The sequence below is a fragment of the Mustela lutreola genome, chromosome 1 (assembly GCF_030435805.1).
Source record: "Mustela lutreola isolate mMusLut2 chromosome 1, mMusLut2.pri, whole genome shotgun sequence".
In the NCBI taxonomy this organism is placed as follows: domain Eukaryota; kingdom Metazoa; phylum Chordata; class Mammalia; order Carnivora; family Mustelidae; genus Mustela; species Mustela lutreola.
This window is the reverse complement of record NC_081290.1, coordinates 24,546,886-24,571,369: the sequence shown is the minus strand read 5'-3', so window position 1 is coordinate 24,571,369 and position 24,484 is coordinate 24,546,886. Positions and strand designations below refer to the sequence as shown.

At 44.1% G+C, this 24,484-nt stretch overlaps 1 protein-coding gene across 4 annotated transcripts in view; it reads left to right on the top strand.

Moving 5' to 3' along the window:
- The window catches only part of KIT (KIT proto-oncogene, receptor tyrosine kinase), an 87,111-nt gene extending 65,181 nt beyond the window's left edge, over positions 1-21,930 (top strand). For 2 of the 4 annotated variants that reach the window (XM_059161159.1, XM_059161149.1), the window contains exons 8-21: positions 3,512-3,626; positions 5,250-5,431; positions 7,054-7,160; positions 7,256-7,382; positions 7,665-7,769; positions 7,856-7,966; positions 9,166-9,316; positions 11,488-11,579; positions 12,221-12,348; positions 13,432-13,554; positions 17,649-17,760; positions 17,876-17,975; positions 18,372-18,477; positions 19,558-21,930. In XM_059161159.1, the coding sequence (XP_059017142.1) occupies positions 3,512-3,626; positions 5,250-5,431; positions 7,054-7,160; positions 7,256-7,382; positions 7,665-7,769; positions 7,856-7,966; positions 9,166-9,316; positions 11,488-11,579; positions 12,221-12,348; positions 13,432-13,554; positions 17,649-17,760; positions 17,876-17,975; positions 18,372-18,477; positions 19,558-19,686 (1,688 nt within the window). In that variant the 3' untranslated portion in view covers positions 19,687-21,930. Of the gene's footprint in view, positions 1-3,511; positions 3,627-5,249; positions 5,444-7,053; positions 7,161-7,255; positions 7,383-7,664; positions 7,770-7,855; positions 7,967-9,165; positions 9,317-11,487; positions 11,580-12,220; positions 12,349-13,431; positions 13,555-17,648; positions 17,761-17,875; positions 17,976-18,371; positions 18,478-19,557 lie in introns of all 4 variants that reach the window. The other 2 variants (XM_059161140.1, XM_059161132.1) reach the window with 1 other exon arrangement.
- Positions 21,931-24,484: the final 2,554 nt, after the last annotated feature.

Here is a 24,484-nt window from a genome sequence, read left to right as displayed (position 1 = left end):
AAGGAGGTGCTCACTCACGGTGCCAGCCCTGTATTAGCAAGACCTTGAGAAGGGTGGGTGCCTTCTCAAATTCCACATCCTATGGGCTTCTCTTGCCTCACCCTTATCCCCTGCCCTGATTAGGGTCTTTTGTAAGTACGATAAAAAGGCACCTTGCTGGGTCAGATCCTCAGCGTTCTGTATCTCTGGGATCTCTGGAATTGGGAGGCCGGGGGTGGGGGCAGGGATGTCTGTTTTAATTTTTTTTCTTAGTCCTTCGAAGGCACATTAAGGTTTAAAGACTTTCTGAGCTTGGTTGGCCAGGCTAAGGACCAACAGGACAGAAGCTGCTCTGCTAGCCTCGGGTTACAATTGGCCCGAGACAGTAGCTTAAAAACCTGCCCAGTTAACCAGCACTCGGGAACAAGTAGGCCAGCCGGACGGACTCGCCAGGCCTGGCCCTTGTGTAACTGCTACCAGGTGTCACGCTGGAAGGCTTGGATCTGGAGCATTTGTAGCCAGAGCGAAATGTAACTGATTATGTAATTTTGAGCTGGTCCAATTTTTTTAATTAAAAAATGTTTTATTGGTTCTTATTAGCTAGCTGCATGTTCATGGTAAAAAAAAAAAAAAAATTAGAAAATAAGTCAAAAGAATAAAATAGAAACTATCCATAACCCTGAGTACCCAGGGGTAACCACTGTTAACATCTTAAGGTACCCCTTCAGCTTTTTTTTTTTTTCCTTATTGAGTTCATATTTAATTCCACTCTGAAAAATCTGTTGTGTGGCATTAGGAGGGAATGTCAATATGAGGGAATTGGTCTTAGGACCTTGATCTATAACCCATCTATGTCCTATCTAGTTATCTTTGGCATCTCTGCGTTTGCCTACCCCTCTCCCCATTAATCTCAGTGTTTAAGCACAAGTCACACGGCTAGTAGACTTGTGGCAGTCTGATGGGCCCACTATTATAAAAAAGAGTGGCAATTGCGTCCCTACCCAGCAAAGTCCCCATCAGGCTCTTTTCCCAGGTCCTTTCTTGGGATTCTGATAGAATTCCTTCAACTCTGAGGATCTTGGTTCTTTGGAGGGGACTACATCGTTCAGACAGCTCTTACCCTGTTTCTGCCCCAGGTCAGACTCTACTCTGAGGTTCCAGTGGTAAGATGGGGTTCTTCCCTGGAGAACATAGAGTCTGATGGAGGAGGCAGACCAGGATGTTGTATAAGAGGGTCAGGTGCTCCAGCGCGCTGTGGGAATAAGGAGGGGAGACCGACCAACTTGGCTTTGGAGAATTGAGGATGGCTTGGAAGAGGAGATGACACTTGAGAAGAGTCACAGAGAGACCTGCCTTATGGCGCCTGCCGTCTTCAGCAAATAGCATTCTCCTAAAGTTCCACTGTTTTTTTGTGTTCTGTCCTACTTTTCAGCCCCATCACACAGTTGCCCATGATAATTAAATGAGACTTGCCAGATGGATGCTTTCGCAAGACGGTGGCTCGTCTTCTTGCTCTATTTGTGAAAGCTGGCATTGGATCCAAACTCTCAAGGATGCCCCTACCTTGAGATCGCTTTGCAGTGCCGCTCTTGTGTGTGTGTGTGTGTGAGCCAAATGGCCTGGCCGTCCGCAGGGCCAGGCTCCGTGACAGGTGGGTGTACCACGCGTGTGGACTCTGCTTCCCGCCAAGCCATTTTGCCTGCAAGGAGATGAGGTGCTGAGAGACTGTTCTACAGTGCCCCCCTTGCTTTGTAGAAGTCAGCCCCTAGCCTCTGATCTGTCAGTCCTGCCTTCTCACCACCTCCGTTTTTCCTATCCGTTGCAACATGATTGAGGTCAGAGTCCCAGTGCATGGGGTTAAAACACAAGCACATTAATTCTCACACTATCTTAAGTCGTTTTTAGATCACTGAAGAGAATATTCAGAGTGGCAAAGACAGTTAATTTAATTGGTAGCAGACTTGATTAACCAAAGGGAGGTACTCTGAATAGAAAATAGTAACTGAATCGTTAATAAATTAATAATGAATAAATCTGTTTCCTATCTGAGAATCCTGCTTCTTCGTGGACTCGATCTCATTTAATTCTCGTAGTATCGCTATGAGATGGTACTGTTGTTGTTCCCATATGACTCATGAGGAAACTTGATGGAGGGCAGAGGATTGGCGAACGTGGGAGTCCGTGTGCAGGTGCGCCCACCCGGCGTGCAGCTCCCAGAGTTCTGTCCCGATGGCGGACTAAGGACTCGGGGCAAGCGCATCCCCGCCCCTGCTGTCAGATTCTACGACTTAGTTTACTTATTCTTAAAGGGTTAGAATCCTTCAGATATATTTCCAGTAGAACAGCTGAATGTAATAGGGCGCCTGTGGCTCATTTGGTTAAGCCTCTGCCTTTGGCTTATGTCCTGATCCCGGGGTCCTGGGTTCGAGTCCCAGGCTCCCTGCTCAGCAGGGGGTCTGCTTCTCCCTCTGTTTCTGCCTGCCGCTCCCCTGCTTATGTGCTCCCTCTCTCTCAAATAAATAAATAAAATCTTAAAAAAAAAAAAAAGAAAAGAAAAAAGAACAACTGAATGTATTAAGTTCATTTTCCTTTCCCTTTAGAAAATAATCTCAGGAAATCGCAGTGCTTCAGGCACTCTTGATTGAATACCTGTTGATTATTGTCGTTACCCAGAAATGTCAAATTAGAGCATTCCTGCTGATACAACTTAGCTTTTCAGTGATTGTACACAGGTTTAGATGTACGTATGAATAAAACTCTTGGGCTGGTTTCCTGTTACAATTTTCTGTCCATATTTTGCATTTGAAATACAAATTTGGAGTTAAAAGCCCATATTGTATTTTACTCTTATGTTTTGGCTTCTCTAAATAGGGTGATTCACTTCTTTTATTTCCAGCCACTCCCTTCTGCCCCTCCCCACCCCAGAAAGGACATTCCTGTAGGAGGGGGTGGCGGGGGAGGGGGCCCTTCTCTTTTCCTGTGAGTCCTCTTAATTTTATCCCCTCCAGTCTGCACCATAACTTGAAATTCCTGTGGCAGATTCAGTCATTTGAAATTCTGATGGCAGGAATCTTAAACAGGATTTCCACCTTCACAACAGTCTGGAATCCTAAAGTTTGGGTTAGAAGCAGTCTTTCAGATTCTGCCTCACTGGAGACAGAAACCCGGCCAGTGGGGTCCTGCGAACCCCACTTCCGTTGTCCCCAAACAGGAAGTTTCTCAGGGACCCCCCCCCTCAATCTGCATTGTAGACCGTCTACACTGGGGCCGGGCATCTCGAACCGTGAAAGCCTTTCCTGGTCTGACCTGCATCTCTGCCTCCCTGTGCCTCCCACACACAGCTTAAGATTTCTCCCCCCTTGAACGTGTTCCCACAGGGTCCTCCTCTTCAGCCTCAAGCAAAGTTCTGAGGATTCGAAAACTCTGTGTGTGTGTGTGTGTGTGTGTGTGTGTGTGTGTCGGGGGTGGGGGTGGGGGGTTGTGATGAAGTTTTCCAGCAGTCTGATGAATGGCCTTTTCTCTGTTCCTGCAGCCAAACCAGAAATCCTGAGTCATGAAAGTCTCGTGAATGGCATGCTCCAGTGTGTGGTATCTGGGTTCCCAGAGCCCACAGTAGATTGGTATTTTTGCCCAGGAACCGAGCCAAGGTGAGAGGATTATTTTGGGTACTACTTGACACGCATGAGGGGAGGGCTGCAGTGTAGTTGCGTGTCAGATAGATTTTCAGATTTTTTTTTTTAATTTGTTTGATTATATTTTTCTATCCATGTGGCTTGGGGGGGCATAATTGCTGTATTTTTTGTGGTAGACATTAATTTTGTTTGCTGAAAAATGATTACTGAGTGACTTCTCTTCTTTTGGTGGTTATCTTTTGGATTTATCATGCAATTTCTAGCCTGCAGGTAGATAAAGCAATTTTCCAGGACAGAGTAATTAGATTTCCATTCTATACAGGGAGGCAATGTGTGTGGGAAAAGCGGCTGTAGTTATCATGAAAAAAAATTGCCTTAGAAGTTAATTGCCAAGTTACCAAAAAGTAATGATCGCGCAGTTACAACATACGTACGGCATGTGTAAGCTCTGTGTTTTTAAAAGGTTTTCTCCTTGATTAGGTGCCCCTGAACACAACACATCTGGCATTGTGCTTCCTCTCCCTCCCGGTCTGCACTTAAGCCTTAAATTGTCCTTTCACATTACCTGAAGATGAAAATGGGGTCGCCCTGGCTGTTTTTATCCATCAAATGCTATTTTGTGCTCAGGCTTTAAAAGCCCAGTGTAACATCACAATTGAATAGTCAGGATAATAATAGAAATTTTATTTTTTCATGGAGTAGTCCTTTTTATCACAACAACTTGGAAGAGGTTACATAGGATTGCTGTTTTCCGCGGAGCTTTAGTAGTATGTTTTCTTTGGGAAACAGTAAGGAGGACTTGAGAGCCCTGGAAAAGCCTGTACCATGAAGGCAACCCCAGCAGTCACTGTCGCCCATACAGCAAACACTTATGGAGGACCAGCTGTATGCCAGACGCTCGTCTAGTGAGCAGAACGCACCTGAGTGCCTGTTTTGTGAGTTCATATCTAAGGGGGTAGAGGTGAGCAGAAGACAAACAGTTAAGTGCTAACGAGGAAAATAAAGTGAGGTAAGGGACTAGAAAAGTGTTAGGTATACGGGGGACATAATTTAAAATGGGGTCCTCTGAGCTTTGCCCCTGATGGGCTTTCCCACTTGGGGTACAAGCCAGTGGTCCAGCCTCTGTCTCCTCCATAAAACCTGGCTCAGGATCTCAGCTGCTGGGGCGTTGGGAGCCGCCCTGTCTTCATCCTCGTCTTCATCCTCGTAGCCTTGAACTCTTGCCTCCTCTGGGCTCTTTTCTTCAGCCCACTTATCCCCTTCACAGTTACTTGATCAGGTCTACTGAGTGCCAGCCATCTTTTTGTTCATTATTTCCAGCTCTCTCAGTTACCCTCTAACGCGGGTCTCACCGTCCCCATCTTCTAGCTGCGGGAACTGAGTCCTGGAGAGTTTTAAGTATCTGGTCTGTAAGGTGTTTGAATAAGGATTCAGACTCCTGTCTCACTCCCTGTTTCTTCTTTCCCACCATGCTCTTCTTGCTCTCGGCACCAGGGAAGGGCCCATCCATCCTCACACTCTTGGTTGTATGTAAGAGGACATTTCTGATGATGACCCACTAGCTTTGTTGTAAAAGTTCGCCAAGTCAAGTGTGATTGAGCGATTGAGCGAAGTTTTTTGTTCTTTTTTTCTCTCCAGATGTTCCCTTCCTGTTGGACCAATGGATGTGCAGTTGCAAAACTCCTCTGTCTCACCATCTGGAAAACTCGTGGTTCAGAGCTCCATTGATTATAGTGCATTCAAGCACAACGGCACGGTCGAGTGTAGGGCTTACAACAATGTGGGCAGGAGTTCTGCCTTTTTTAACTTTGCATTTAAAGGTAACAGCAAAGGTATATTTCTTTTTAATCCAATTTTAAGGGGATGTTTAGGCTCTGCCTACCATATCAGTCATGATTTTAAGTCCATTCCATCAATGGCCATGTCATTTCTGGTAATCTCGACATTGTCCCATGCTGTCATCAAACTCACTAAGTTTCATTCTGTACTAGTTCATTGGTAACACGTATGCATTTATGTGCGTGCGCCCATATGTACGTATGCATGCATGTGTATGTGTGTATGTATGTATAGTGAATTGCATATTTCCAGTCATTCTCATTAAAAAAGGGATACAGAGAGAAAATAGGAAAGTGCATTTGCCTTATAGCCAAATATAATGAGAATTGGGGCAATTTAAAAATTAAAATTCTATTTATTTATTTATTTATTTATTTATTTTTAAAGGATCTTATTTATTTATTCATTTGACAGAGATCACAAGTAGGCAGAGAGAGAGGGAGGAGGAAGCAGGTCCCCTACTAAGCAGCAAGCCCAATGCAGGGCTTGATCCCAGGACCCTGGGATCATGACCTGAGCCAAAGGCAGAGGCTTTAATCCGCTGAGCCACCCAGGTACCTCCAAATTAAATTCAAGATTTTAGTTATTGAAAATCATGCATTTTAACACATTGCCAGATGTCCAAAAGTGAACACTGCATTTTATGAAGTTATGTCACTGAGCTATTTTTTTTTTTTTTGAGCTATTTCTTTAATGTTTGTAAAATTTGGTTCACGAGGGACTAGCTCTCCTACCATAAGTTAAATGATCCTTGTGGGGCAAATTGATGAATTGGTATGAAGTTAGAGGACAAAGAAACCGGGCACCCACCTGCGTGGGGCATAGTTTTTGTTTTCTCGAACTGGCGAAGGTGTGTGCCAGTGAGTGGTACACTTCCAGTTTTTGAGTAATGAGGGGAAGAATCTTACATTGTTCTTCATCCAGATTTTTTTCCTCGGACTGGCAATGAAAAGAATACTTTAAACATGTTTTCTTGGTTGTAGAAGAAATTCTTGCTCAGTGTAAAAAATTTAGACAATACAGGGAAGCTTAAAGAAGAAAATAGAAACTATCCATAAAGGAAACTTCTTAAAGTTGTCTGAGGCAGGAATTTGGTTGAAGTACAAAAGTTCATCAAATGTTGCTTTTCATGGACAAAACAGCATAAAATTCTTCTTGTGCTACAGAAATCTCAGCTTCCACAGCAGTCTGGTTTCAAGTTGTTATTTCAAAAGATTCTTTTGAATCATAAGAGTAAGATGATATGGGGCGCCTGGGTGGCTCAGTGGGTTAAAGCTTCTGCCTTCAGCTCAGATCATGATCTCAGGGTCCTGGGATCGAGCCCCACATCCAGCTCTCTGCTCAGCAGGGAGCCTGCTTCCCCCTCTCACTCCCTGCCTGCCTCTGCCTACTTGTAATCTGTCAAATAAATAAATAAAATCTTTAAAAAAAAAAAAGAATAAGGTGATATTAGCAAGGTAAGGAGCTGATGAGATCTGCTTGGCTTTGAACCCTGCTCATGGGCTGTAAAGGGGGGGGGATGGGTGAGTTTGGGGTGAGGTGGTTGTGGCAATGATCCATCCCTGCTAATAGGTTGTGATTCCACATTCCCCTTTCATTTTAGAACAAATCCATCCCCACACCCTCTTCACACCTTTGCTGATTGGTTTTGTGATCGCAGCTGGTATGATGTGCATTATCGTGATGATTCTTACCTACAAATATTTACAGGTAATCCTTCATTTGTTCTCCACCCTCAAGGCTGCAGTGATTGAAACATTAATCATTAAAAGATGGTGTTTCTCTCCCTTTCTCCCCCCGACCAGAAACCCATGTATGAAGTACAGTGGAAGGTTGTTGAGGAGATAAATGGAAACAATTATGTGTACATAGACCCAACACAGCTTCCTTATGATCATAAATGGGAGTTTCCCAGAAACAGGCTGAGTTTTGGTCAGTATGAAAATGGGCTTTCCACGTAACCTTTTTGTGTGCACATAACAATGACTTTAGGGAACCCCACTCACTGCCTCTGTTCTTTTCATCCGAGACCAGTGACTATTTTCCGTGACATTTCACTGCTTTTGATAGATTTCGCATAAAGTGCATTAATGGAGAAATGTCTCTAGACAGACTTGTCCTTAATTCCTTAACAATTCCTTAATTGTTGACTTTGAAATTACCCAGGTGGTCCTTTGGTCCCACCACCACCATTTACTCTCTTCTTCTCGGCAGGGAAAACTCTGGGTGCCGGGGCCTTTGGGAAAGTGGTTGAGGCTACCGCATACGGCCTCATTAAGTCGGATGCCGCCATGACTGTCGCCGTTAAGATGCTCAAACGTAAGTTTCCCCAGGCTCCTCTATGCCCTCAGCATTGGCTTGCCGTGTTTGCTTTTTGCTAAAATGAAACATTTTCCTCATTTTAGCAAGTGCCCATTTAACTGAACGAGAAGCCCTAATGTCTGAGCTCAAAGTCTTGAGTTACCTCGGTAATCACATGAATATTGTGAATCTTCTCGGAGCGTGCACCGTTGGAGGTAAGACTGTGACCAAATTAACTTTTACTATCTTTCAAATTATCAAAAGAGGGGAGATTTTAATATGATTTCAACAGGGCTTGATTATATCAAACTCTTGCCAGATTTTTACCCAGGTTGCTACCTCTTGCGAGATTTTACATCCCTTCCCCCCAAAAGCTGTTGTTCTTAAGAATGTGTATTTTAGTTTTATCATCAAGGGGTGGGACAGCCCAGGACACACCCTGGTTATTGTCATAGCCGTTGCATCAAGAGGGACCTCTTAAGTCTCCTGAGAACGTCTCTCCTCTCGCCCAGAAAGCTCTTCTTTTCCAAGTTTGATAGTTTGCCAAATCGTAGTCAGTCACTAAAGGGTTACCATTCATTTGCATACCACAATCAAAGGTAGACTTTGAAGCCTGCCAGTTCTCAAATACACACCAAATGAGGCAAACACTTCACTTCTGTAAAAAACTGGATTTCCAGTTGAAAGCGATTCCGAAGCAGAGCCTTCCATCAAGGATGTCTGTGATGTTTCTCATTTTGGTCGTAAAGGAGCAAAGATATGTAACCGAGCTCTTCCTCGAGATGTATAGGGATTCACGGTCAAGTTGACGGCTTAGAGAATTTCTTAAAACAGCCCCATACACGTGGCTTCCCCATCATGACTTGTTCATGGAAGTTTCTGCCCAAGTCGGTTTGTTGTCTCTGAACTTGAGAGCGGCAGCGTGAGGCACCTTCACCACATGGAAAACCCTGGTGGCAGGTCGCACTGAGGAGGCAGGTGACGCCCTGCCACTCAGGTGCTCGCCTACCCCCTGGGGCTCGGCTCAGCTGGCTGTTCTGTGCCATTGGTTTTCCTTTTATGCCACACTTTGTGCCCTTTGTCATTTCCATAATGACATTGAGAACGCGTGAAGCTCTGCTACAAATAAGGGACTCAAAGGGTTCATGCGGGAAATTTGTTAAGGGTATAACGTCGAAAGCAGTAACTCTTGTGTGTGATGCCGGCAGTCCAGCTGGGCCTCCGAGCACGGACGTCACTTAGGACATCAGGTCCAAGGAGGCTTACCTGGAGAGCTGTGCTCCCCAGAACGCTGGTTCTCAGTAGGCTTAGCAATGAACCGGAATAAAAATGGTTATGATCACCCCTGAGTGTATTTATGGGTATTGTTTCTATAAAACTCACCTCTTTTTAACCTTCCTTTATATGCCTGTAGGGCCCACCCTGGTCATTACTGAATACTGTTGCTATGGTGATCTTTTGAATTTTTTGCGAAGAAAACGTGATTCATTTATTTGCTCAAAGCAGGAAGATCACTCCGAAGTGGCACTTTATAAGAACCTTCTGCATTCAAAGGAGTCTTCGTGGTAAGACTGATTTACATAAATAGCTGTTGATAGGCAGTTCGTGGGGTCATAAGGGTTTGCAATCAAGGCTGATTCTTTAAACAAACGAACAGAGGTACTTTAAGGCGCCAAATCAGAATTATTAAATCATTTAGGTGTCATCAACAATTTGGAAAGTTTGAATAGTGTTTGTAAAGATTTAAGTAGTATTAAACTTAGATTTTTTATTGATTTTTTTTTGGATGCATCTTTCATTTTTTTCTAAGTGTTAATTCTGTTCCGTGGAATGAATTCTATACCTGTTTCTCTTATCATGGCTCTATTCTTTTTTTTTTTTTTTAATATTTTATTTATTTATTTGACAGAGATCACAAGTAGGCAGAGAGGTGGGCAGAGAGACAGGAAGGGAAACAGGCTCCCTGTCGAGCAGAGAGCCCGACGCGGGGCTCGATCCCAGGACCCTGGACCATGACCTGAGCCTAAGGCAGAGACTTTAACCCACTGAGCCACCCAGGCGCCCATGGCTCTATTCTTCTGTGTCATTTTGTTTATTCTGTTGGGCTTGCTACTTTATGTATCTCTATAGTGAGATGCTGCTTATAGGGAAAATGTTAAAGCCTGTCAAGTTGTCTTGGTAAATTTCTTGAAAACTTTTAACAGGGTTGCAAGAGAGCTCTGAACATATCTCGGCACATAGGTTTCTCACCATCGACCTCTGAATTATTTCTGTATACCTTGCCCTTTTTTTTTTTTTTTTTTTAATTTAAACTCCTCATGCTATAAAAAGGCACAGTGACTCTAACACATTTTTAACAATTCTGTACCTTATTTTCATCACTTTCATCTTTAATATTGTTCTGAATTTGAATGGTGGATAAAGAGCTTCAGATTCCTTTAAGAACAGCTAGTGTGGCTTACAGTCAGAATAACATTCTTCTCTGCCATGCCTGGTCTGTTCTTTCCAAAGGTAGAGCCACCATTGAGGAAGATTTCCTAGATCACCCCGCCCAACAGAAATCCTATTCATCATGCTTTCTACTTTAAGTATAAGTATACTTTATACTTTATATTTTATAATCCCTTATACTTTATATTTCTGAAGTTGTTTGGAGGGTTTCTCTTCTCCTTTTTTATTCATTCTGTCCTCTGCATTTTGAGACAGCAGGACTTTATTTCTTAAACTTCACTCCAGGCCCTCGAGAAGACTTTAGTAACTATTACTGATGGGCAGTTACCTTTTAAAGCTCTTTTTTGTACCCCTGGCTAAAGTTTTAAACCCCAGATGAAGCCTTTTTATTTTACCTTTTTTTTTTTTTTTTTTTTTTAAGTCCTATAGACTTAGGTGGTGTCAAGTGGGAGTAAAATACGAAACAAACCACCTTTTGTTAGTTTCTCCAGAGCATATGCTCTTTGTGTGAGTAAATGAGCCACTTTGCCTTATTTCTGAAACCTTGGCCCCATATCTGTTTCTCAACTTTCTGAAATAATGGCCCAAATTGTTCAATCCGATGTGGTGTTCTTTGTGTTTTGGGATCCCATATGGGACTGGAACCACCAGCATACTCCGAAGGAGATTGTTGTCATAGTGTTTCTATGCTAATCAGAAGCAGGAAGTACTAGAAATCTTGAAGACTTTCCAGCCAAATGTTGCAGATTCAAGAGGTCCAGATGGTTCAGAAAATCATCCAAATTATTGGTGTTTATCTGAACTAAACTTGGTTTTTTCAAACCTTCTTCCATCAGTCGCTATACGTTAACGATCCCTGCCTTCCCCCCAATCCCACAATCGGAAGCTCTTGGTCTTTGTGTCTTCCTTGTCTCTTTCATTTTGTCTCTTGGGGCTAATTTAGAGAGTTTGAGGGGATGGGGGATAATGTTTTTGGCTCTCTGTTTCCCATTAAATCCCTGGTGTCAAGAGATGGGAAATTTCTAACCCGAGTCCCATCAGTGATTGAACACAAAAAAGACGGTCTCATTCCTGGGCGTTGGACCCTAATGTTGAATATTAAAAACTCCTATCTTATGAACAAGATTTTCTGCATTCAAACTTGGCAATACTTTCTTTGAACAAAATCAGCCTCTTACGTAAAAAAGGCAATGGGGAGATAGAGCCTGCCCCGTGGGTACTTCCCCTGTCTCCCGTTCTATTCAGTCCTGATTTGATGGATGGATGGATGTTTCATCTCTCACAGCAATGACAGTACTAATGAATACATGGACATGAAACCCGGAGTTTCCTATGTTGTGCCGACCAAGGCGGACAAGAGGAGATCGGCAAGGATAGGTGGGTACCTATCAAACAATCAGGATTTCTCATACCACGGTGAAATGTACCAGTTTGCCCCCTAGTGATTGGTTCTTTTCCAGTAGGGCCCAATGCCCAGTGCCACCGGTCAGTGGCAGTTAGGGTTCCCTGTGGGTATTGGGGTCAGAGCATTTGTTACTGTATAGGAACATCTCACTGCATATATGAAAATAACATGGGTATCAGATTGTATTTTGCATATCAAAAAATAGATTTTTTAAAAAAAATTTTATTTATTTATTTGAGAGACAGACAGAGAGAGCATGAGCAAGGAGAAGGTCAGAGGGAGAAGCAGACTCCCTGTGGAGCTGGGACCCCGATGCGGGACTCGATCCCGGGACTCTGGGATCATGACCTGAGCCGAAGGCAGGTGTCCAACGAACTGAGCCACCCAGGCGTCCCCAAAAATAGATTTTTATATTTATTTACCATCTTCCTCACCTGAAGCCCCAGATTGTGAATACTAGCTTGGACACTTACCTTTCCTCAACGCTGGGCAGGTGACTTGCCTGCATAGTCACGTCAGCTCCTTCATTACCAGCCGTGGTATCCTTGTCACTGTCTTCTGTTTTCTAAGCTCTGAGGTTTAATTGCTAAGAAAGTGCTCCTTCTCCTGACAGGTTCATACATAGAAAGAGATGTGACTCCCGCCATCATGGAAGATGACGAGTTGGCTCTAGACCTGGAGGACTTGTTGAGCTTTTCTTACCAGGTGGCCAAGGGCATGGCCTTCCTTGCCTCCAAGAATGTGAGTAGGCGTGGTTCTGTTAGCAGAACGCCCCCCCCCGCCCCCCCATCCCCCCACCCCCATGCAGCCTTTTAGAGCCCTGGTTAGAATACACAGTGTCATTTGGAAGTGTGGTAACCCACAACAGAGGAAATTCAGTTTCTTCATGCTCCAACTGCTCTCTCTTTGGAATTCCTATTCTCATTTATAAGCTTTAAAGTGCAGGCCTGTCTAAATGAGCTTTCTATGAAAAAAATTTTTTTTTATGCAGTGAATTCATTTAAAAATTTTGGCTGTCAGGATATGGGAGCTGCTCCTAGAAAATAGATAATGATTTTATCGGCAAAAGGAGGGGTGCCTCATGGCAGGTGCTGGGCTTGGTGAAGGACACACTTGGGTTTTATTGAAAGGCCTCAGCTATTGTATGGGTTCATGAAAGTGTTGGGGGAATAAGGAACCAGAGAGTAATAAGTATTGGGGGGAAAGATAAGGATAGGAAGAGAATGAGGGAACCAAAGCGAGGAACATAGTCTCTGGACTATGTCCAGAGGATTTCCTTAGCAAATGGGACTTGCAGTCTAGCAGGAGGTAACGGATCCCACCCTTCAGGGTCATTGGTGACATTTCCCAACAGTGACCAAACGGAAAGAGTGTGATATAGGATGGCTGCAATAAAGAACCCCTTCCTTGTGTCCTTGGGAAACATTGAATTGGAGTTGCAAAGATGTTTTAAAAACTCTGTAAAAGGACCTTCAAAGAGAGGCATGCATGAGTTTTCGGTTTAAGAAATATGATAGGACTATTTATAATGTATTTTTCTATGAATGAGAGCAGTCCTAAGGAGAAAAAAAAATCCATTCGAGTTGGTTTGGAAAGTGATTATCGTAATTAAGGTCCTAACGATGTGAAACACAAATTCTGAACATCATTCAAAGCATAATTTAGATCTTTATTTTTGGTGCACCGAATAGTTTCATTGGAAAGCCGAGGTACTGGATTTGTGTGACAGAGCAGCATTCTAGAATGTGTTGGACATAGTTTTCATTCCTGAAGAGTTGAAAATAAATGTAAATGGTTTTCTTTTCTCTCCTACTCTCCTAATAGTGTATTCACAGAGACTTGGCTGCTAGAAATATCCTCCTTACTCACGGTCGAATCACAAAGATTTGTGATTTTGGTCTAGCCAGAGACATCAAGAATGATTCTAATTATGTGGTCAAAGGAAACGTGAGTACCCACTCTCTGCTTGACAGTCCAGTGAAGGATTTTAGTTTCAAGTTTTTCTAAGAATTGCTTTTTATGAGTTTCCTAATGCAAATCCTACCTTTGAGATATCATGCATTTTAGCAGTCAAATTAAGTGTACTTCAGCAAAATTTGCATGGTATGCTGAACATTACTACAACTAACATTCCGATAATAGAATTCCTAATTCTAATTGTGTAATTATGGGGCATGTGAAAGAAACAGAAATAGCCTTAATTTTCATTATAGCCTGAGAATAGCAATGAACTCTAGTTTGTTCAAGTGAAACAAATGTGGGCCTGAAGGTCACAGCAGGGCAATTTTATTTGGAGATTGACATGCTATGTGAAAAAGATTAAAATATCTAAGGTAGCGTTCAGAATTAGGTATGTAGAATGTTGGATCTTCTAATCAATAGCGGTCATATTAAATAGGTTCATAAGTAATAATTGGGTTAGAGAACATAGTGATTTTATTTCAAAGTGCTTTATTTCCCTGCCAGTTCTCACTATATCATCAGAACAACCCCCTGCGATGTCCTCACATTTTCAGAGTTGGAAAAACTAAAACTCAGTATGTTTTATATGTTTTAGTAATAAACTTCACTCTTTCAGAGCTGTCACAGTTCAGTAAGGCCTGAAACCAGAGCCTGTGATCTCCAAAGCAGCATCCCATTACTATGGGAAGCCATCAAGTCCTGTGCATACATTCTTGTGTGTCTGTTTGCCCAGGCCCATTTCCCTAGTCCAGATTTATTCCTGGAAATAGTTATTTCTGTCCCTTATGATAATGTAGTATTTTCTCCGCCATCACCATAGAGTAGGCTATACTTGACTTGATTTTGTAGAAATGTTGCTGGCTTTATGTCCTGATCAAGCCGTTTATTTATTTCTTTCTTTTTTTTTTTTTTTTAAAGATATTTATTTATTTGAGGGACGCCTGGATGGCTCAGTGGGTTAAAGCTTCTGCCTTTGGCTCAGGTCATGATCCCAGGGTCCTGGGATCGAGCCCTGCATCGGGCTCCCTGCTCAGCGGGGAGCCTGCTTCCTCCTCTCTCTCCGCCTGCCTCTCTGACTTCTTGTGATTTCTCTCTGTCAAATAAATAAATAAATCTTAAAAAAAAAAAAAGATTGTTTATTTATTTGAGAGAGAGAGAGAGAGAATGAGAGCATGAGCAGCGGGGGTTGCAGGCAGAGAATAGGGAAAAGTAGGCTCCCGCTGAGCAGGGAGCCTGATGCAAGGCTCCATCCCAGGATGCTGGGATCATGACCCAAGCCAAAGGCAGACGCTTAACTGACTGAGCCAGCCAGGCGCCCCCTCAAAACATGTATTTCTAATAAATCTCTTCTAAGACTAGATTTCATCATTATGAGGGTTAATGGAACCAGGTTCTCTCCAGCCCGGTGCATGCACTATTGGAAGAAGGAACAAGGGGTTGTTCCTTATCTGGGCCTTTCAGTAGTCAACGAAGGGCATGAGGAGGAAAGCAGTGGGTTCTGGACCCAGTCTTGCCGAGTTCGCATCTGATTCCGTCATTTAGTGGCGGTGGGATATTTGCGAGAATTACCCAATGCCCCTCAACCTTGCTTTTTTTCCTTCCTATTGGACGTGATCCTGTCACCTGCCTCATAAAGTTGTGAGGATTAAATGAGTTCATCTTGGTGACATGCTTAGGACAGTGTGAGCCATATTGCTCCTAATATAGCACTTTTCTTCTTCTTTTTTTTTTTTTTAAGATTTTATTTATTTATTTGACAGAGAGAGATCACAAGCAGGCAGAGAGGCAGGCAGAGAGAGAGGAAGGGAAGCAGACTCCCTGCTGAGCAGAGAGCCCCATGCGGGGCTCGATCCCAGGACCCTGAGATCATGACTGAGCTGAAGGCAGAGGCTTTAACCCACTGAGCCAGCCACGCGCCCCAGCAGCTCTTTTCTTCTCTTCTTTGTAGATGTCTGATTTGGAATATAAATAACTGTGACAGTGGTTATGCCTCAGCTTCGTAGTAACTTGTTACTGCTTGGGGACCTTTGCTGAAATGCACAAGGGTGGGTTAGGTCCCACCAGGCTTCTAGACTGGGGGCTCCAGCTTAGGCGTGTCGAGCTAACCAGTTACAGATCTCTCTTCACCAGGCTCACACGACATGTTACTGCCCCAAATTTACGACATCGTGGCCGTGTGTCGTCTCCCTGTGTCCGCTTCTCAGAAGGTTCTTCCACTCAATCCACATAGGTTCTGAGTCATTTTTTCTGCCGTGGCCCCTTCCATAGTCTGGTGAGGCCAGTTGGAACCCTTGTCAGAACGTTGTCTTAAATGTCTAAAATAAAACCTGTAGGATGATCAAGAAATACAGTTCATTTGGAATAGAGTTCTCATGCTATTAAAAAGCCCATTTTTGCTGTCGGTACCTGTGCTGCATTGTTATGTGGAGCAACCTGTTCTAGGCGTGGGTCTCAAAACTGCTGTGACTGGTGACATTACATGATGGTGAAAGTGACTGTTGGTTCCTGCTGGTGACAAAGTCACAGGAACAGCGAAGATCGCTGGGTGTTACTGCCTTCATTCACCACTGAAGGAAATGCTAAACTTCATATAGAAGTTAATGAAAACAAGAATGTCCTTCTTTCTCCTTTCCAAGTTCATAGGCCCTTGAATCCAGGACGCCTGTATAGTGGGAGCTAACCCGGGGGGCTCAGTTAGTTAAGTGTCTGCCTTCGGCTCAGGTCATGCTCCCAGAGTCCTGGGATCAAGCCCCACATCAGGCTCCCTTGCTCCTTGGGGAGGCTGCTTCTACCTCTCCATCTGCCTGCCACTTCTCCTGCTTGGGCTCTCTCTCCCTGTGTTAAATAAATAAAACCTTAAAAAACAAATAAATGGAAAGCCCCCATCGTAGCTTTAGCATAAATTTGGGGAGGGAATACTAGAAGGCTTGCTTGCTTGCTTTTTTTCCTGCTGGCTAAAGTAACTTTAACACTCGATTAAAAATTCTCTTCCCAGTTTTCAATCCTAAATGGATTAAGAGAAGGATTGATCTAGTCGTTTATGGCAGACTAAGATCCAGGAATCCAGAATGTCTATAAGAGGAATAGTCCCAGCAAGTTTAGTTTGATTTTCACGGAAAGGGTTCATTTAGGATGTGAACCTCCGCTGTTGAATTTGAAGCCCAGATCTGCCACTCGCTGCCTTGGAACCGTGATGGTCACCAGAAGCCGCTACTGTTCTTGTGCGCTTGCTTATACAAGGCGACTATTGAAAGATGAGTGAGTCGGCGGTACTGTGCTAAGCACTTCGGTCCACATGAGCTCACTTAACCCACAAAACAACTCAGGAAATTGGAAGCATTATTTTTGCTTTACAGAGGAACATATTGAGACTTAATTACAGATACTTATAGGACATTTCCAACGTATTCATAAAGGATAATTTGGGTTTGAAATGACCGAAAACCCCAAAGAAAAGGAAAAGAAGCGTGGTTAGCAGCACACTGGGGCTGGTGTAGAGCGCCGGGACCCAATCTTACTCCTCCATTTTCCTACCATCGCTGGCGTAACCCTCCTCCTTGCCGCAAGGTGGCCTCTGCGGAGCCCGCCAGACGGCAGGATGGAGGAGGGATGACACTGTACGGACTCAATGTCCCCATCTTTTTTCCTTATTTTTTTTAAGATCGATCTTATTTATGTGAGAGAGAAATAGAGCATGAGTAGGGCTGGGGCGGGGGGTGGGAGCAGAGAGAGAAGCAGGCTCCCCGCTGAGCAAGGAACCCCATGCAGGGCTCAGTCCAAGGACCCCGGGATCATGACCTGAGCCAAAGGCAGATGCTTAACCACCTGAGCCCCTGAGCCACCCAGGCACCCCTGAGGGTCCTCTTCTTGAAAATGTGGATAGTACTCAGTGAACCACCTATTTCAGAAGTAGGGGGGAGTTGTCTGAGGTCGCAGGGTAAAAGGCCTTCGTGAGATGGCAGTCACCTTCTCACCCTCACCCCCTCAGCAGGAGCGATGGCTGTAGGAATATTTTCTCTTCAGTTTTGTTTTTGAACTTATTACTTAACATCACCACGTGTGTTGTGCTTGCGTTCTAGGCTCGGCTGCCTGTGAAGTGGATGGCACCGGAAAGCATTTTCAACTGTGTGTACACATTCGAGAGTGATGTCTGGTCCTATGGGATTTTTCTGTGGGAGCTATTCTCTTTAGGTAAAGTGCTTTCCAGGGGCACCTTGGTTAGATTTCCGAGCATCTTCTTTAAGATTGTTATCAGCATCCTGCTTGCTTATTATTAACACTGATTCGTAAACTGTTTGTGCCTCAGGAAGCAGCCCCTACCCTGGGATGCCAGTCGATTCTAAGTTCTACAAGATGATCAAGGAAGGGTTCCGAATGCTCAGCCCTGAGCACGCACCTGCTGAAATGTAAGGGTTGAGATATTTTCCTGCAGGTCCTGCTTCCCCTTTTGTTTACCTTTTCAAAGACAGAAACCCACGTGGGTGTGTGTGTGTGTGTGTTGGAGTGGAGGGGTGCGACAGTGTTTCACCAGGACGGTCTGAAGTATCAACACCTCCTGGTTCCTTTTGATGACATCCTGATCAGGTGTCATTTTTGTAGCTTATTTTCATAATCGCTTGTCACCAAATATGCAGAAAGCGTCAGCAGTCTTCCACAGGCCCAGTGTTTGATTTCATGCCCTCGCCATTTAGTATGCCCGGTTGCACGGCCCTGGAATGATTTTTGAGATGGTCACATGGCGTACACTGAGAAGCCAGGCCAAGGGCGTTGAGGAGTGATAGGAAATGGCCCTCATTTCGCAGGTATGACATCATGAAGACTTGCTGGGATGCTGATCCCCTGAAAAGGCCAACGTTCAAGCAGATTGTGCAGCTAATTGAGAAGCAGATTTCAGATAGCTCCAATCATGTGAGTACACTCCGGCCCCCGCTCTCGGTCCCGGGTGCTTCCTTCTCGGGCCCAACCCCTGTCTCCTTGGCTTAGGCGGCATACTGGACTTTGGGTGGGCGAGGAAAGCAGTGGCAATAAGTTCTTTCTGCCAGACCCCCATTCTGAGCATAAAGATGTGAGATGAGGAGGGAAAAGGGGAAGGCTTTGTTTCCTCCCCCGACCCCAGATGCTGGTCATGGGATCGGTGTGTTCTCGTCTCACATGTCTGGGCCATTCAGCCTTTGGACAGTTGGGGTAATGTGAACTAGAATGAAAAGCATAGAAGAGACAGCTGTTAGGGCAGGGAAATAAGCCTCCTGCTCAAAAAGGCGTAGCCAGAAAATGGCAGCTAGCCGTCATGCCCACAGCCATATAGAATGAAGAGCTTTTTGAGGTCGAGAGATTCCCCGCCGGTGATTTGAGGAGGTGAGGGGGGTTGGGGTAGGGATTCTAAACTCAAAGCCATTATTTCTTCTCCTACTCTTAAGGAAGAACTAGTGATCCTTGCTTTAACTCAGATTTTTTTTTTAAGCTGCTTTTTTAATGGATCGTGTGCTTGGAGCTGTCCTTTCTAAGAGTATACCACTGATATTTTGGGGTTCAAGCTAGCACTTCTGGGTGTCAGAGCATGTTTCAAAGTAAACAGCATTTCCCACCCACGTGTTTAAGTCTCAGCGGAAGAGCCCTGGAAGGGCCACCAGTGTCCGAGCAGATGACCTCAGCCATTGGGTTATACTTGGCCAGAGAAGTTTAGAAACCCTTTTTAATAGTTTAGGTAGTTCTTGTTCCCAGATATGTCCCAATAGAAAAGTACTTTTTTAAAAAAAATTGCCATCACTTCTTATGTATCAGACCTTGGGGGAAATGAGGGATCAAACAAAGCTTATGTTTCCTTTTGTCACTGTGCTCGGGATTTTTGGCCATGAAAGTCCCATCCATCCTCTCCCTTTTCAAAGAGACTTTGTAAGTTCCTTGCGATCCCGAAGCTGCCAACGTGTCCCCCTGTCGCCGTGTTCGTCACGGGGACCGGCGTATTAACTGCGGACTTGTGTTCCTCAGATTTATTCCAACCTAGCGAACGGCAGCCCCCACCAGGAGCGGCCCGTGGTGGACCATTCTGTGCGGATCAACTCCGTGGGCAGCAGCGCGTCCTCCACCCAGCCTCTGCTGGTGCACGAAGATGTCTGACGCAGGAGGCCTGCCAGTGGGAGTGGGGGTGGGGTCCTCCCCAACAGGAATGATCCCTGCTCTTTTGGTTTCTATACTGGTTGTTTTTGTTCTCTGTCGGCTTGCATCCTGTCCCAGAGTAGTGGACACACCACTGTAATCCCATCTTGACGCGCACACTCGAGTGGCCAGTGATTTTTGTCACCAGCCAGCATCCTGTTGTAAGAGTTCCAACTGTATCTTCTCCTCCCCAGAGCCAGGCGGCCCCCATTAATGAAAAAATAACAATAATAATAATAATAATAACAGACTTGGAGAAAGGGAGGGTGGGCTGGGCTGGGCACCCTGAGTCCTTTCCAAGGCTTCTCTGATTTTGGTTTGAAAAGCATCACCGATTGTTTATTTGAGTAAGTCACAGTGGTCACCTGCGGGCCTCCTAATCATCCTTGACCATATGATGATGCTGCAAGATTAGAAGCTGAGACCTGATCACTTGATGTGGAAAATGGAATGTTCTTAGAACAAAGGGCAGAAGTCTATGAATATCTAGGCTTAAGCAATCTAGTATTTCATGCTGGGAGTGAGACCGAGGCCATGGGAAAGTACTCCCGGCACATGAATCAAGACCCGGGCATGAGCCTTTGTTCTCCTGACCGGGTTTGTAAATAGAGTTTGCTGTTAGGACGCCGAGTCTTAGAGGAGGCCTCCCAGCCGGCATTTGTATATACTCATCTACACGTTGTACATGGTCGTATACTCGCGGGGGGACGTCCCCCAAGGTGTTGTTTCTGGATGCGACCCTGGCTCAGGTCTGCTGTGCTTAGAAATAGATGAAGAGCCAGACGAGTTGGAAGGAAACAGTGTTTTGTTTTGTTTTGAAAGAAAAATAGACCATAATTGCCAAGCACAATCTTAACAAAAATCCCCTTTTGTAGTCTATGAACCTTGCTCCCCAGATTCTCCAGAGCAAACCTACCAGCTTCAGAAAGGCATCGTGCTTGATGGCTTCGATGCCGTTGGAAAAAGTGACTGGTTCACTGCATGACTCCCGCAGGAGGGACTGAACAGTGCTGTGCTAGTCTGGATTCTTCGAATTAAATATAGATTCAGCCTCCTCTGCAGGCATGTCCCGGACGCCAGGCCAGTATGTGTGTGTGTATGTGTGTGTGTGTGTGTGTGTGCGCGCGCGCGCGCATGTGCGTGTGTGTGCGCGCACTTCCGCGCATGCTTATAGACAAATATTTTGGATTTTTTTCTTTTGTCCAGCCCAAGAGGGTCCTTCAGCACTCCAGAAGTAGCTTGGCCTTCATCATCCTCACTGCTCGTTTCTCTGCATCTCGCTGTCTAGAGGAGCTTCCCCCAAAGCTCACGTAGCGTCTAATAGGAAGCAGAGTGCTTAAATACTTATTTATTTGCAAGTCACCGACACCTCAAGCATCCTGGTGTTTGTACTCAGCATACTGTACCCCTTCCTTAGACCTAAGGCTGCTCTCCCACTAAAGCATATTTAAATGTTACCCTTTAGGCAGTAGCCTGAATGTTATTCTTCAAGTTCACCTGTTTTTTCTTTTCCTTTTTTTTTTTTTTTTTTTTTTTTTTAAAAAAAAAAGAAAACTGCCCAACTGTCAGAGGTCCATGGGTGTGCGCCGAGGTTTGTGTGTTGTCTTGCGAGATTCGGGTGTGCTGCCTACACGGTTCCCCCTCCTGGGTCCCTCAGACTCCGCTTAGAGAACTGTGGTCATTTATCTGGAAGTTACCATTTGCACTGGAGTTCTATACTCTCGCACCTTTCCAAAGGTAACAGATTTTGGGGTTTTGTTGTCACGTGAGAGATCGTCGCTGTTTGCCATCCTCTGTCGGAACATTTCCTTTGTGTTTCTGTTGCCTTTGATTATAGTAGGAAAAGTGGTGGTTCATTGTAGATGTCTAGGTACTTCAGGGGCACCTCACTGAGAGTTTTGTCTTGGATATTCTTGAAAGTTTATATTTTTATAATTTTTTTTTACATTGGATGTTTCTTTGCCATTGCTTACTGTTTGAAATTGTTTTATGGCTTTTTTGTAAATATTGAAATGTAGCAATAATGTCTTTTGAATATTCCCAAGCCCACGAGTCCTTGAAAATATTTTTTATATATACAGTAACTTTATGTGTAAATATGTAAGCGGTGCAAGTTTAAAGGATGTTGGTGTTCCATGTGTTTTTTTTTCCTGTTATGTTGACAGTTCTGAAGAGTTCTAATAAAAATGTACATATATAAATCAAGTGGAATTTTTTTATTATTTCTTCAAGCTTTGGTGAAACTCAACTTTGAAGCATTAAAGCGCATTCACTCTGACATTAGAAAGTTTGTTCCTAGTATGCCCTAGATAACAAGCGAGACCATCAGATCACTAGGCTTTATATATTTGACGATTCAACAGATATTTATTAAGAATTTAGTATGTGCTGTATTTTCTCATTTTATTTTTACAACCCAAGGTCTCCATTTAAATTGAAAAAGAAATACAGGAAACATTTTGAGAACACTACACATTGCTCGATTATTATTAGGTTGATTTATGTGGAATGACTGTTTTTGTGGGCAAAATGATAGCTAAATAGCAGTTTCATGTGGTTTAGTCTGATGTAACTAGCGTGTTTCTTCGTAGAAAAGATTGTCTACAAATGAATTGTAATCTGCAGGGTTGACATGAGGGCTCCTTAGAAAGTGGTTTGTTTTCTTGTTGGCTTGGATTTTGAAGAGAGCTTAGTCCATCCCGAGGTGTTCCTGCTCTAGCCTTTAATGGTTACTCTCCCTTGCTTCTGGAAGAGTTGAGCTCTATCACTTGCTTGGAGGAAGGTGATTTGTGCCTATCAGTTGAGTCGTTTCTTGTGGCTGGAGCATCCTTTGTGATGAGGAAGTACTGTCCAGACCAGTGGAACCTGCCAAAGGCCCGAGAGTCCTCCCAACTTGAAACAACAACCCTGAACCATGGAATCCTATTACAGAGGAGTTAGGCGCATGAAACTCCGTCAGTTTTGATTTTCCTTATTGACGCATCTATACCTGCCAAAGAAATATGTCCAGAAAGGAAAGGGAAAGAGGGGTGAAAGTTGTGATCTGTAATGAAGAGGAATCCTTTAGCCATCAGGAGGAATCATGTGGCCAGGAACATATCAAGAGTCTGTGAAAAACAACCACATGTTGGCCCAGCATTTTCCGTTACTGTATTACAGACTGGAATGAGTGCTAATTGACCACAAAACAAAGAAGTCCTTTCTTTCTGGGACGCCTGGGTGGCTCAGTGGGTTAAGCCTCTGCTTTTGGCTCAGGTCATGATCCCAGGGTCCTGGGATCGGGTCCCGCATCGGGCTCTCTGCTTCGGCGGGAAGCCTGCTTCCTCCTCTCTCTCTCTCTGCCTGCATCTCTCCTACTTGTGATCTCTGTCTGTCAAATAAATAAAATAAAATAAAATAAAATAAAAAAAGCAGTCCTTTCTTTCTGAAGGTTTTCCTTGTCATTGAGGCTTTTTCATGTATGTGAAATCTTGAGTTAAAAGCAGTGGATTAAAAGCCTCTGCCTTCAGCTCAGGTCATGATCCCAGAGTCCTGGGATTGAGCCCCACATCGGGCTCTCTGCTCCGTGGCGAGCCTGCTTCTCCCCTCTCTCTCTGCCTGCCTCTCTGCCTACTTGTGATCTTTCTCTGTCAAATAAATAAATAAAATCTTAAAGAAAAAAAAAAACAGTCAACGGTCGCTGTATTATTAACCCATAGTTAGTTCCCTCACTGGCCCACCTAGCTTCAGGTGTTTGGTGTCCTGGCTCAAGTAGGACCTGGTTATAGCCTCGTCTCGACCACTTACTGCTGTGTGTGGTATTGGGCAGACCGGCTCTTGAAATCTTAGTTTCCATAATAGCATGATCTGCCTGAATGCACTAATAAGAAGCTGTCAAGACCACATCATATGCCTAATACATAAACAGTGGTCATAAATGGTAACTTTTTCATGGCTAGTTAGACTTAACTAGGAAGATGCCGCTGTACCAGCATAACCCAGTTGGTATCCCATGTGGAACTGTAGAGTCAAAATTTGCTTCCAGTTGTTTCTCTCCTAAGTGCAAACAGTATCACACTAGTTTGCTGTGAAACTTGACTTTGCTCAGAGATTTCTGTGTTTTACTAAAATCCTAAGTCTTTAGCCTGGAATTCAGGGCTCCCTATTCTTGATCAAGATTTCCTTCTCTTATATTACCGTAGACCCATGAATATGCCCCACTCTTTCTGCCTTTACCTTTCAAGACCAGGGAGATGATCTCAGATGGAAGCTGCCTTTCAATTCCCATGGCATTCTGTACCTGTACTTACTGCTCTTAAACCTCTTCTGCCTTGTACTGTAATTATTTTGGTTCTCCTATTTCCTACCCACCCCCGCTCTATTCTGTCTTAAAATCAGGTAACCCTAAAATACCTAGATGTGCTACGATTGCTAGTTTTATTGGTTATCACTTACTTGTTAAAACACTTACCCAAGCACTTGGAGGTTCAATTGCTGTGCGAGGTAAAGAGTTGCCCAAGTTCACTTAGTAAATAGACATGGAGATCAGAGTCTACTTTGGTGGTAGCAAATATCATGGTCTTCCCATGTGGGCATCCCCCACTCCATGTCCTCACAGACATACTCCTATCTATCACGCTCATGGAACCAAGATGACATCTTAGAAATCCCAGTTGTCTTCAGGAAGCCTATACAAATCTATTGGAGTTAGCCTAAGGAGAGTCTTAATCTGTCACATGTAGATGATTACCACGTTTCAACTTCCATGAGACACAGGTGG